Raw genomic sequence first — 14,633 nt, 5'->3', positions numbered from 1 at the left:
CTAAATTTACTTGCAAGGAAGATCTTTAACAGAATGGGTTTAAAATGGAATACAGCCTCTTCACAGTATATCTGATTATCTTATAGGACCAAACATTAATGTTTATTGGACACCTATAGTTACAAACACTTGTCACAGATTGGGAAGTATGTAAGTTTTAAAAAGGGTGAACGTGGGATACGGCAAAGTGAAGTCATGTTGCCACTGTGTTTTCTGAGGGAAGTAAGACTTTGGAAATTTTATGAGAATGAACATCATACTGAAGGGATGTGGTTGTTTTCTTTGCAACACAACATGCACTTCTTCTAAGATTCCTTTTCTTGGTTTAAAGGCCATAATAAAGTTATTTCTTTTTTGAACTGGAGCCAGAATGGGAGGATCCAGAAGAGTGGTGGCGGCGCCTGAAATCACACAAACACCATGGGAAGAAAGACAAGGTCAGCACGGGCAAACATTTACATGCATGTATGTATACATACATAAAGATAGTACAAGGTCATCAAGGTCATAAAATCATTACAACATGGCAAAGAGTGACTCTGTAAATCTGAATTCCCATAAGCGAGACGACAAATGCCTAATAATAATAATAATAATAAATATCATCATCATCATCATCATCATCATCAGTGCCATGGTGGTATTCCACAGAAACCCAAACCTTTCGGACGAACGTGATCTAGAGCGCCTCCGTTTCCTCCCTCCAGATGAGGACCTGGAGCGACTGCGCTTCTGTCCCCTATCAGGTGAGGAGGAGGGTGAGTGGGACCTCTTCCGGGGAGAGGAGCCCTTTCCAGACCTGGAGCTGGATCTTTTGGAGGAATAAACCAAGCACTGAAGTCAGTAAGATCAAGACAGGGTCTCACCAGTGTGGGTATTCATAAAGCTTCTCTGATTAAGTGCACTTAGTTATGAATTGATGATATGTTATCAGTGTCCTCGAAATGGCTTGAAATCGAGGAAATATTTAGCTTTGTTTCAAAATTGTAACACATGGGAAAAGGCAGTGCCACTCCTGAAAGAAGCTTAATGTCTCTGTAGATATCTGAGCAGCAATAACTTAATCTAGGTAGTCAAACTTTATACTATATATAATGTCATGGCAAACAGACTTGAACTAAAGCTGCACCAAGTGCGCTGGCCCTATGATTTCTGACCACAATTGTCAATCAGATGGAGCAAAATAATGTATACTGTCTCTGGTACAATGTGAGCTAGCGAATAGGCCTGTTCTGGGGCTTTCTTCCCCACACATACACTCTCTACAGGGAGAGAGTGGATGTCACCTCATTCACCTGGAGTGAGACCTCGAGCGAGATCCAGACCTGGAACTGGATGAGCTTCTAGAACGGGACCTGAAAGACAGAAAACAAAACCTTTCCAATATTTTCAAAACAAGGACATCGCTACGAGCGTGGTTAATGTGGAAACGCAGAGTTGTAATATTGACACATAGTGTATTTAGTCTAACAAAATGTATCTACAGAACAACAAAATCCTAAACGCATCAATCCTGTATGAACGGAGTATGTAAACCACTAAATGGCATGACCAAAAATACTACAGTTTAATAAATCCACTCCTTTGTTTTCAAAAATGTCAAAGACATCAACTCATCAAGAATAATTACTCAGTCCGCACATCAAGTTTCTTACATTGCAGAGAGGGAGGGGTTTCAGAAGAGGGGAAAACAACAGATCAGCAAAACAAGACATTCATTGATGTTGATCAGTGAACCAGAAGGAAGATTGAGCTGATACTGACATTTTGCCCGGAGTTACCCTTGACCTGTACCCTTTTACCTGGACCTCGACCGAGAACTGGAGCTGGAGGAGCGGGAAGATGAGCGGGAGCGTGACGAACCGGAGCGGCTGTCCTTTTTCTTAGCTGGCTTGTCGTCCTCGTCACTGGCGTCAAGATCGTACTTTGACAGGTCACCATCATCATCCTCATCATCATCCTAGAGAGAAAGAGTTTTATTTTATATCCGATAGCATTACAGTATGTTTGAATTTCCAGCTTCCTTCCTCAATCTTACATCCAGTTTGTATTTGGACAGGTCACCGTCTTCCTCCTCCTCCTCTTCCTCCTCATCTTCAACTGCAACTTTTGGCACTTCTTTCTTTTCAACTTCTTTTGAGGAAGACGTGCTGTTGCTCTTCCCGCGATACTTTTTCTTTTTCCTACCAAACTATGGAAATAATATTTCCTTAGATGTGCCCATTTTACACGACAGTACATGTAGTTAGACCAAACTCTTAGTGCTCACCTCATCATATTCCCCGTCAGATTCTTCCCGTTCGATATATTCCACATTCTCTCTTTCATTGAAACCTCCACCATAACCTGAAAGTATAAGTATATATATTTAAAAAAAAAGATCAATAACTACTGGTCAGCGACACGCCCACAAAATGGGTAATTATATAAATCACTGGGTTACCTGTTCTTTCTTCAAGCTTGGCATATTTCGGTGTGTTACACATGTTGCACTCTGATCTTCGAGCCCAGTTCACATTGCCACATCTTAAAGAAAACAAGAAGAATAATGTGTTATCATATGTAAAAATAGAGTTTAAGCTGTCACATGATGCTTACTTAGACATCTTGACTACATCCTCAAATGACAGGTATATTTAACACTTCTTTATAATGACATGGGTGGAGCTGAAAGCAAAAACAAAAAACTGATGCTCATATGACATACGTTTTGCATTGCCAATCATTTGCACTGAAAAGGCCTCTACTCTTCTCAGCAAGAGTCTTCCCAATCTCTGTTCCTCCTGCTTTCATCATCTTGGCCTCTGTGGTTTTCTCTGTAGAAACATAATGGTTTCAGTCCAGCAGCTGTCTGGAAGAATATGTAAATGTTCTACAAGATCAAATCATTTTCACAAGAAGCTTTAGGGGCTCACCTCTCCCACATCTGTTACAACTTGTTCTTCTTGCAAAGTTCACGTTTCCACACCTGCAAAAGCACATTAAATGAATTCATTGTCCATGCAAATATGGCTTGGATTTCTTACTTGATCACTCGTATATGAACTGACTGATCCACTCCCAGCTTGTGCCATCTCGTCGTGAACTCTGCATCGAAGGCCTATGAACAGATAGCTGCAGCTGCCATCCTTGTCCCCATTTTAACAGAGTTCACGAGAAACATAATATTGCTGTCTCTGGATAACGACTGCACATTCACGACATGGGTCCAAAAACATTGTAAACACCACTCACAATGGTGAGCGAAGTCACCACAACCCACATGAGCTAAAGACGGCTAGCTTGCTAACTTGTGAGTCTGCGACCACTCACAACGTACATTCATGATATAGGACACCTAAACCCAGCATGGTTGCACGCACTTAATGCACAACTGCCCTGCTCCTCTTCGTCATATTTACAATGTTACAAATGAGGTAGGACACACAAGTAAATGTTAGCTAATTGCCTACCCGGTCAACGTTAGCATGAGCCAAGTCCTAAAGGCCTAAGCTAACTAGCTTGTTAGCACGCTGGCCATATTATGCACACGTCTGCTGCTAGATTTAACCCTCAGTAAAAAGTGCGCAAACGTATTCACTGTGTTTGGAACTCTTACTTTTTATCTGGGCATATCCAGTCACCGTCGCTGACTCGAAAACTCTTCCCCGACATGTTTGTGCCCGATCAAACTGGCTGGCTCGCTGGCACTGGCAGGTCATGCTCCTCTCACGGTATTCATGCAGCAGCAGTTAGCTCGACGGCGGCCCACCCTCCTCCTCCCTCCACTGCTGCCTTCAGGTGCTACCATGTAGTTTTTGGAAATGTGTACCACGAGAGTCCCCCATTATGCGAGTTATATTTTGAGACTGCATTTTATTTAAACACTTACATTTATAGAATGCGTGTAGCTTTATTTTGTAAATACACTCGTCAAATATCATAGTTCCTTGTCTTCCGAGCATTAAACGCCTCCGTTCACAAACGATTAGTTTTAGAAAAATCTAATTTCACCTACATCCCTATTAACTTAATGAACACATCAGTTTAATAATACTAGCAGTACTAGAGTACTTTCTTTATATACTGAAGTATAATATTACGTAAAACTCTTGAATGAAACATTGACAAAGGGCTCATAATTTTAAAGAAACGTCACACCATGCAAATAAAGTCATATTATAATGCTTTTCTGCAAATGTGATGGTTACTCACAACAAGGCTCAGTCAGTTGTGTTTACTCAGTCAATAAAGAGGAATTAATGCAAATATCACACTTAACATACCCGTTTTCATGAATGTTCCAGTCATATAGTGTAAAATATGGCAATAAACTTGAATACCATAACATGCTTAATATCCCAATATTCATACAGCTGGATAAGTTTCACAGAGAGTGAGGTGTAATGTAAAATATTTAGACTGAGATAGTGGGTGTTCAACTGACTGTATTTAAACTCATGCCTGATTGATTTTTTTTTTCTGAATGATGGATATTTTATGACTGACTGCACGCTTCCTTCTCTAGCCGATTACGTTGTCTTGCAATGCAAGTATTGTCCACTAGATGGCAATTAATACCAACATTTATTGCTGAACACCTTCACAGACCCTCCTGTTTTATATTTTCCTGTCTGCTCTCAGACAGTGTTTTTGCTGGTTCATCCACACCAGGGCGACATAAGGTAATGCTGTGGGGAAAAATGTTCCTTCAAAAGGTTTGTATGTGTTTTCAAGAGCTTCTCTAGATCCAATCATATCTTATAAATATGGGGCAACACGATCAAGAGTACAGATTAATCAAATGTCCTGGACTAGCTTTATGAATAGATGATTCAGTACAGTATAGATGTGTTATGTTGTTAATTTGAAGTGGCATTGTTGAAATTTGCACGAGACAAACGCAAAAACAGACCAACTCCTTAATATATATATATGTATATATATATCTATACATATATATATATATATTGTATAGCCTACAGTATTTAGTAGGAACATACATGCTGACAAACACAGGCATGAAATTAAGGTTTACAAAAAAAAGAAATAGGTGAAAATACATTCATGTCTGCTATTTAGGGTAAACATCACGCTTTATTCACAGATGATGAAATGTAGTCATTCAAAAATCTCTTAATCTGAAGTTCAGGTCCTAAATTTATAATGTCATCTATCAAACAATGTTTTTTTTTAACCTTGAACGACCAGTCAGCTAACCAAATCATTTCATAATTACAGATGACATAATGTTACAGCTCTAAACATCAGGCTGGTTAACATAAAAAAAGAGGCAGCCCTTATGTTGCTGCCTGATAAATATTATTAATTACAGTGAAGAAAGGGCTTTGTTTTGTATTTATTTCTCATGTCATAAGATTCAGTAACTGCTGCTGTTAAGAGCTTAGGCAGCTCTTGAACTGCCTTTGTCCAGCCGCTCTGTCCAAATGATCCTCGGAGGTTGTTGTCGCGGCTGGTATATGTGACCCTAAAGTCTTTTCAGTCTTTCAGTCTTTTGCTTTATTTCTTTGCTCTCAGTTCCCTTTTGCGTGTTTTTGACAGGGCTGAAATGACACCGCTGAGGCATGTCCCTTATGTCTTGGACGAGATGGGGTTATTTAATTGAGTACACTGGAGATGAACTGAACAAGATCTTTTTAATCATACTTTGTTTTAATCATCATGTATCTGTTAGGCAGACGTGCCCTTGATTTATGAGCCCCACACAAGGTTTATTAAGACGAGGGGCCAGTAAAGATAAGGTTCCAGAGGCGAGGGAGGCACATTTTTTGATTTAGCCTCTTGTTGTTAAAGGAAATTATTCTTGGACCTTCATCAATATAATTCATATTACAGTGGAGCCAGAAGTTTGATATTGCATGAAAAAAGACAGCCACTAGACACACTGTTTGTTATTTGTTCACTGCAAGGCATCTCCCTGTGCTGTTCGGGTTTTGTTTACTTCATCAAAATCATTTTTTCATGAAGGAAGTTTTCCTTGTCTTCTCGCTGGAGCCATTACAACACGCAGGTTTCAGCTGAGGATGTGCTTTTTGCTAGCTTTCAGGATTGCTCAGAAAGAATGAGGGGAGATATGAAGCAAATGAAGGCATGAATAACTAATAAGGAGACATTGCCAGTGCTGTTGTTTATTTGCAGCACAGAGTTGCATGAAAGATTCAGAGAGGAGTGAGGCAATTAAATAGTACTTAGGTAAACAGCATTCTATTACACTAAATTGGCCTCATTGGCAGTACAGCTTTTTTAACTTAATTGTGTCTTTTTCTGGCCAAAAAGTCTACCATCTGATTATGTCCTGGGTCAATAACACGACAAAGAGAAATATTTCATGGGTGTCAATGAGACTTTGGCTTCTCTGTTTTCTAGTCCAATGGCCGGTCACGGCTAAGGGTTTATGCACGGCATGGTTTCTGACGGGGAAAAGCAGCCATGTATGTAGGTTTGAAAAAACCTGCTGCAAGCCGCCAGGGCTTTCCAGTACTGACAGATGGCAGGGAGCTGTTCCACAGAAAAGGGTGAAGAGTTGGACGCTGTTGGACCTTGGCACACTCATTCTCAGTATGATGATTCAGCATTAATCAGGGGGGTGACATGTATTTAATACCTGCCAAACAAAAGTCAGCTGTGGGGCTGTTTGTTAACTGGATGCCACTTATGTACGTTTTTTTCTAGGACCGCCTAACACAGCAAGAAAGGTGGCTGTGTGTTCAGCCTTGTAGCAGGTGAAATGTAAGATGATACACGACCGACCCCATCAGAATTATATAACGCAGACTACTGCACAGCGAAACAGCTCATGCTGTGAGATGTGCCACTGCATTGTGCTGTCCTCTCATCCGGTCCTTATCACCAAAGAACATTCATTTCTGGAGCCAGAAAGCATGCATTTCACAATATAGTACCAACACTAGTCCCCTTAAAAGCGATCTACATGATATGATGTGTAAAATGTGAAAGCAATAAATCTAGTGTTTAGGAATAATAAAAATACTGATCAACACTTTTGATTATAGCGCATTAAAGCATGTTATATCAAACATCTGTCCTTTAGTGTGGCTAATTTGATTTATTTTGAGTTTGAGTTTTTTTTTTTTTATTATTTTCAATTTTCATATTTTACGCACTCCGTAGGATAACAAATGATGTCCTTGTAAGAGAGGCATGCATTTGAGCAGAGACAGCCATAATACTTTGTAGGTGATCTTCAGCATTCATCGCTGACAATATCAATGTGTCAAGTCCTGCACATCACGACAGGCAAGGCAATCGGAGGAGTGATGTTGGCGCAAAGTCTGAGACCCGACATTGTTCTTCAAATGGAATCAAAGAATTTCCACGGATAACATGTTTACAGGGTGAGAGGTGATCTCACTTGATAATACCTGTGTGGCTGAACAAAATGCAATATCTAAACCCCTGCTTCCATCAAGGCAATGCCAGCGGGACACTCTACCAGTGTCATTTCTCAAACAGCTTGTCAGGTCTGTCGTCCAGACTCTTGTTTAATTGCTGCTCCTGACTTTTGGGGATACATAGAAAAAAAGTCAATGTCCTTCATGCACAAGTCGTATGAATAACTTGTTAACGCATAATAAAAAAGTGTAATTAAAGATTTTGTAAAATGTTCCATACAAATGTTGTTCAGATTATAACAGAACGTTGGGGATTCTGAATCACCATTTAATTAAATACGAAACATAATTTATGATCTTCACAGTCACATATTGCCTCATTGTACTTTTGGGATGTTTTATATTGTTGTGGCAGAAGAGAAAATGAAAATGAGAAAGGTAGAGTTACTTGAAACTGACAGATGGACCGAATGAAAGGAAGAAGAGATGACTTCACGGTAAACAATACTCCAGCTGTAATTAAGTGACCTGTCTTCAATTAGAAGCATTATGTAGGGGAAATTGTTTTTGTGGTTTGACGCACTGAACCATGTGTTTGTTCCCACAATTATTCCCCCGTTATCTTTAACCCCCTTCAATCCACATTGCTCTTCATTCACTTCAAGTTTCACATCACCACCTCACTGCTGTCACTTACTGAGGAGGTAATCTGATTGGTGTGTAACAATGGCTAATGCAGGGAAATGGGAAGCTGCTCCAGCGAAGCCTTGGCCTTTGCGTCTTCTGGCTCTACTCTTGGCAGTGACATAGTCCTGGCGGTGGGGTGATTAATGTGATAGGTGGAATTTGTCTCGTTATGTTGACACCGGCTAATAAATGCCTTGTAAACAGCCAGTCACAGCTGTTAATGCATCATCATAATCCAGGATTAGGAGGTGCCAGGCATGGCCAATAAATGCAATTAGGCACTGACAAAATTAATTCGCCAATACTCTGACTTTCTTGTGGCTTGTCCATTCTGAGGGAAACTCAAGTGTGTTGTGGAATTCTTCATAAGGTCGCAAGGGGATAAGCGTGCTGAAAAACTCAATTGTGTTCACTACAATTCGTAATTTGTGGTATATTAACTCTTGGTAAGATTGAAATGGAAATAATAATCTAACTGGAATCATGGAATTAGCAACAAGAGAGTCAGTGTAGAAAAATCGAAGACGGAAACCGTATCAGAAAAGAGGGTGAAAGTGTCAACTGAAATCCGTCATGCAAACACTGCATTTCATTCTTACATGTGTATTTCTCTCTGAGGAAATACACCGATCAGGCATAACATTATGACCACCTTCCTAATACTGTGTAGGTCTTCCTTGTGCCTCCAAAACAGTTCTGACTTGTCAGAGAATGGACATGAGCCTGTCTGAGGGTGTCCTGTGGTGTCTGGCAACAGAATGTTGTTAGTGGGATCTATGGGTTGAGGAGAGGGGCCTCTGTGGATCATCCCACAGATACTTGATCAGTTTGGGATCTAGTGAATTTGGAGGCCAGGTCAACACCTTGTGCTGTTCTTCATGTTTTTTGAGTTGTTCTTAAACCATTTCTGTGTGTGTGTCTGTGTCAGGCTGCATCCTGCTGGGGATGGCTGCTGTCATCAAGGAGTGTCATTGCTGTGGGGTGGGGGTGTCTGGTCTGGTCTAGGTGGGTGCTACATGTCTAAGTAACATCAACACAAATAATTGGTTCAGAAGTTTCCCAGCAGAACATTTAATTGTCACAAAATGGTCAGTGTTTTACACTTCTCCTATCAGTGGTTTTAATGTTGTGGCTGACTTTAAATGTGACTTGTCATTAGAGGGGTCACCATGGCAACTATTTATTTCCTGTCACTCATCTCCGTCATTCCTCATTGGTGAAAGTTCTAATGCATTCCTTATCAACTATCTTTTTTTTAGCAGCCATGACTTTGGTGCAATGTTTTTCTAAAGATTTTAAAAGACACCCCCTCCCTACCTTTCCCAGCACAGAGAGAGCCCGTCCTATTACCAGAGTGATGGTCAATTGAGATGATCAATTTGCATAATGGAGCATTAAATTGGGCCCATCACACCCACCTCTCAGCAGCTTGCTCCCATGGAGGGCTCACTGAGAATGGCAATTGCTCTTGAAGGGGGGGGGGGTATATAGCCTGTGTGCTGGAGTATCCTTTCAGCGTGCAGGTAGAAGCATTTGGCTTGTGAATATAGCACCGGTCACTGAATAATGTAAACTCTTACTCATGAGTAATCTGTTACCGGATAGAAAAGTCTGTGCTAAAGGTGAGTCCAAGAATGAGGGAGATTATTTAAAGTAAAATAAAATCTCATTTTTTCCATTGTGTTGTTGTCTTATTGTGCCTTATATTACCTGCTTTGATGGAAAAGACAAAAATAGAGAGCTCTTCAAATATTCCCCTGAAGAAAAAACTCTACTTCACATTTAAAAGAGGCGCATTTTAAGAGTCAAAAATAGTTCCAGCCCCTGTTCTCATCTGTTTATATTAGATTAACAACGTGCTTAATTATATCTATCCTCATAGTGACCATTGGCCATTCCTTGGACACAGAGCAGATCATTTTGATTAGCACCTACGAAGGAAATCTAAGACTGTTATCTTAGGCAGATTAGTTGAGCTTTTTAGAAGCATGTCAGCGCCTAAGGACCTGTGACAAATTGCATCCGTGGAACCGCTTGGATCTGAGGCCGGCGGACTGTGATTGATGTGTGTGCTCTGTGAGTGGCAGAGAAGAATGAGATAGAGCCGTCATGGCCCTCCTCTCTACCATGTTACCTTTGTTTGAGGGATTATCTCTGGGGTATAGCGCTGTCCAGAGAATATGGCAGACGCTCCCTGGTGTGCGTGGTTTGTTAACCAGCCATTTGCCACGGTGAGATCTGGTAGGTGGCAGTATATTTCATAAACCTAGCGCACCACTAAGATGGACTCAGACAACTCACACAATCCTCTTACATCAGTTTGACACAAAGAGATCTTACTACATTTATTACATTTTCACTACAACAGCTCTCCATAGAGAGGGCACCAGGCCTACAAGTGATTTACTCGTGTCATGAATAGTAACTAGAGAACTTTAATTCCCAGGAGCAAGTGCTACCTTTTCCTGCCACAGGCTGCCTGCTGGGCTGCTGGCAGCCTATCAGCCATGACCTGACAGGTGATTGACATTAAAGAACTAAGGGATTCAGTGAGGTAGTTGTGAGGCAATGATCTGATGTGTTCTTATGAAGCTTTTGTCAGACATCTTTGTGACACCGCTGTTGGATGAAAAGTGGTCTGAGGAATGTAATTTGGCATTTTGACATGGAGTTTTCCTAAAGGAATCAAACTGAGTGCAGGTTAATTAAAAATATTTACAAACAAATTGCTCTCCAAAATGAAATACTGAGTATCTTTAAGAAGGTTACGGTAATATTTGACTGACATAAAATGACAGAAAGAAGAAAATGGAAACAAAATGGGGGGTATATTTTAGCGTGACGCATAGTGCACATTTACGGTGACTGTCAGTATGCAGTATGAATTATAATCCTCAAAGAAAAGTTGAATAAAGTTACATCTTCACTTTTGCATTTACAGTATGCATTTGTATGACCATGCAAGTGGTTATTTGGACTGTAGGTGTGGATGCAAATGTGCCTCTCTTCAAATCTGCCCGTATGTGTCTCTGTGGTAGAGCATACCAGCCTGTTTGGATCTGTTTTGTCGATGTGAGTCTGTGTTTAGAGCCTCACGCAGCCTGGTTGGTGGGGAGGGGATTAATTGGTAAGGCTCTGCATGCATGAGTGAGATCTAATTTACCTCCATCAGTTGATACACAATAGTAAAGGTCCCTAAACAGGCAGTGATGAAATACACCTGAAGGTCTCGTTCCCTTTCACTGTCTGGTCTGGTTAGTATAAGTGAAACCTGGTGCCTCTACTCCAGACTGTCACCATGCCCAGAGCAAAAAGATCCCGCTATCTGACTTGAATCTAACACTTTCCTCATTTCATTTTAAATGTCAAGCCCGACAGACAACATGGCTGAGTATTTGCCCCTCTTTGCTCCAGATCCATACCATTAGCATTAACGGGGAATCAATTATTTCAGCCCTGATGGAGCTGATTATGCAGAGACAATAAAGGCAGAAGGAAGGAGTCATAATTACAAGATGACCTATGTTGCCTTTCCACCATCACCAGTGTAACTGCACCATGTTGGTATTTCATGGGTGAATCGGTAATTACCTGATAAGAACAGCAGGAAACATGGGAAAGGAGATTGGTCCATTTTTTGTGCTTCTTCTTGAATACAGCCCTCTTGCATTGCAATGTGGACACACTCAGTAGCAGAACTACTCCCCGCTCACTCTCTCAACACACAAACAAGACACACTCATCACACGCTAACACTGCAAAAATGTTGACTCTTCAATTTACATTAGACGTCAAATTTAACCAGTGTGTCAGACTCTCCGTGCTGCTGCCCATTTGATGATAATATCCAGTGTAGGTCTCTGTCAGCAGAGGAATACAATTCAAATGGCTTTATCTCCTGAGGCAGAGGTGCTGTGATGTGCTAGGCACTCAGCTGCACAGCCCACAACCAACTAGTACACAGAGGTAGAGCTTACGACTTGCATGTCATTCCTGTCAGAACGAGAGAGAGGGTAACAGGCAGGTAGATGGAGTGAGCAAGGAAATTTGTGAGAAAGAGAATGTGGGTGGAGGTGGGGGCTACAAGTTTTATGAATAAAAACCTCACCTCGTGAAATCATCTCTGCTGGATACCAGGGGAAAAGCCGCTATTAGAGAGCCCAGAATGAGGATTTGCTAAATGAAAATTGTGCCCACATGTCTTGAACCAATCAGAACCAGAAGCACCCTCTAAACCATTGACCCCTCTCGCATTTATGAATCAATCTAACAGACCACCAAGTGTTTCAAGCTTGTTCCTTCTCTTTAAGAGCCTGCTGGAGTCATGGTGGGGAAAACACGGGGTAGTCCGCTGAATTACTATTGAGTGATAATAGCAAATGTGTTGCAAGATGTTATGAATTATTTACATCGCTGGAAACACAGCAGCCTCTTTTGAGGACGACTTTAAAGCCCCTCGTCTCCCTACCCTCGTAATAATGTTGACTATACGGGCGAGAACAAGCGGCATGTATGTATGTTCCATTCTGAGCATGAATCAGTGGGAGATCAGACAGCACTTCGTCATTTCTGCTCCGCCGTCCCACAGCTTGCTTTGAAGTGCCTGACTGCAAAGAATAATGAGGATGCAAGGTCATTTGGGATGACTTGGGTACCAGCCCACACACACACACACACACACACAGAGAGAGAGAGAGAGAGAGAGAGAGAGAGAGAGAGAGAAACATATCTAAAATCACTACAGAAGATCTAGAGAAATGCTTAGATTGGGAGGGAAGAAGTCACAGAGATATGTGTGTTCAGGAGGTATTAAGAAGGAAACAGATGGATTTAGAGCTTGATATTTCCTAGAGGTAGACGCAGAAAGTAGACGGTCAAATGAAAAGTGCTGGATTATGACCGGCATTGGACATAGTCACACTTGAAATTCATGGAAGCATGGCAACTTGACTGCTTTAGCTTAAGCCACTGTTTATCACTCTTAAACAAGAGGCCAGCATGAATTGAGTTGTTGAGTAAGAGTTTGGATGTCAGTGGGGGGAATACAAACACTGTCAAAGAGGGAGAAATATACAGCATTTCATTGTTTTATAATAAAACTGGTAAAGGTTGTGCAAAATAAAGGTGGCATGCTTGTTTTCTTGACAGACATAAAAATAAATATGACCTAATGGTGAGCCTTCCAATTGGTGGGAGTCGGATTTTCTTCCACCACATCCCCAACCGCAAATTCTTTGCAAATCATGCCACATTGTTGCCACCTTCTGAGACAGCTGGGCACAATTGTCTCCGGCAGGTGTCAAGGCATCGCGGCAAACCAACATGATTCTAGGACAGTTGGACTCAACAAACAGACAGGATGTCTGCTAAATGCATGCCGCCACAAGAGGACACTGTTGATGTATCAGGCCAGGGGCTTGTTTATTAATATTGATGTCCCCACCTTTTTTATAATTTCAGACTACTTGAGTTTAACATAACACGTTTTAGATGAAAAGGTAAGTGGGAATATGTTTTCATCATCATCCGTAAATTGGGTTATTAAATAGTTGAGAGGCCTCTTATTTCATACTCTGAGAGTGTGTGTGTGGAATATAGTGAGAGGCTATATGGCTAGCTATTTCACTCTCTAATAACCTCTGTTGAAATGAGAGTTTTGGGGATTGAGATAACAAACGATTATCACTCTGCGTTATTGTGATAAGCATGCAAAGAAAACTACACAGAGACACAGGGCATAGCCAATTATGAATATGAAAACCTATTCATTGAGCCAAGCCCAGTTCTTTTCATACTGTAACAGCCTGACACAATAGATATCCTCTGCTGATTCCCAAATGACTTCCTGTCATGTTGATACAGATACAGGTTTAGTTGAAGTCCATGGGTTTGGGAAATTATAAATATGGATGCGCCGAGCAAACACTATTAGGTTGCAGTGCCTTATTCTCTCGTTCCCATAAACACTCAGTCTTATTCAAACACAGGCATGCATGTCCATGAGTGTGTATAATTGTCAGTGAAAGAAAGAAAAAGTACAGACTGGTCTTTTTTAAAGTTTTCTACTCTGTATTTATCCACATATGTAAACACGCTGCCTCTCCGTGTTAACCTCAAATCTCCAGCAGAATGCTCTGTTTCATATGCCAATGACAAACAGCACTTGATTCCTCGTATTTCCATAAATATCCTATGATGCTGATACAAAACTAGGTTTAGTGGATAGCTGTGACTGTGGAGGTTTATCGGTGTGGACACTCCAATACAGTGTTTTCTCCCGGCAGTCTCACTTACTTACACTTATGTTAATGCAGACACAGTTTTATTGGATATTTGTTGGTAAGGTGAAGTATCAGTTTAGACTTTTCTTTCATTCCTTTTATTTATTTTTCACAGTGATACAGAAACAGCTTTGTGTGACGTTTTTTGAGGCTGGGGGGGTCTTACAAACGTTCATGAAATCAAACCAGAAAAAAACATTTAATATGCAAATATATATCAACCTGTTATTATAAAATACAACAAACAAATTCTGCTGGTTGCCTGACAATGTCACCATGACAACAAGATAAGACTTAAGCACATAAACCTCAT

The 14,633-nt window shown here is 40.9% G+C and overlaps 1 protein-coding gene across 1 annotated transcript; it reads right to left on the bottom strand.

Moving 5' to 3' along the window:
* Nucleotides 1–206: 206 nt before the first annotated feature.
* zranb2 (zinc finger, RAN-binding domain containing 2) lies at nucleotides 207–3,789 on the bottom strand. The gene is made up of 10 exons (XM_084547771.1): nucleotides 3,599–3,789; nucleotides 2,916–2,968; nucleotides 2,708–2,816; nucleotides 2,444–2,526; nucleotides 2,270–2,346; nucleotides 2,039–2,191; nucleotides 1,803–1,960; nucleotides 1,296–1,355; nucleotides 662–811; nucleotides 207–401 (listed from the first exon to the last, which is right to left on the bottom strand). The coding sequence occupies exons 1-10, from the start codon at nucleotides 3,652–3,654 to the stop codon at nucleotides 344–346; spliced, it is 957 nt and encodes a 318-aa protein (XP_084403897.1). The 5' UTR covers nucleotides 3,655–3,789; the 3' UTR covers nucleotides 207–343.
* Nucleotides 3,790–14,633: the final 10,844 nt, after the last annotated feature.

The sequence above is a fragment of the Chelon labrosus genome, assembly GCF_963514085.1.
Source record: "Chelon labrosus genome assembly, chromosome: 7".
NCBI lineage: Eukaryota > Metazoa > Chordata > Actinopteri > Mugiliformes > Mugilidae > Chelon > Chelon labrosus.
The sequence above is the reverse complement of the archived record's forward strand: the minus strand, read 5'-3'. Positions and strand labels throughout refer to the sequence as shown.

Bases quoted from the DNA above. Each gene is read 5' to 3' on its own strand.
- zranb2 (XM_084547771.1), bottom strand. From the start codon at position 3,654: ATGTCGGGGAAGAGTTTTCGAGTCAGCGACGGTGACTGGATATGCCCA. The intron at 2,969-3,598 runs GTAAGAGTTCCA...GTGCTTTTGCAG, and splicing joins TGGATATGCCCAGATAAAAA to GTGTGGAAACGTGAACTTTG. The intron at 402-661 runs GTTTGGGTTTCT...GTGTGATTTCAG, and splicing joins AGATCACGTTCGTCCGAAAG to GCGCCGCCACCACTCTTCTG.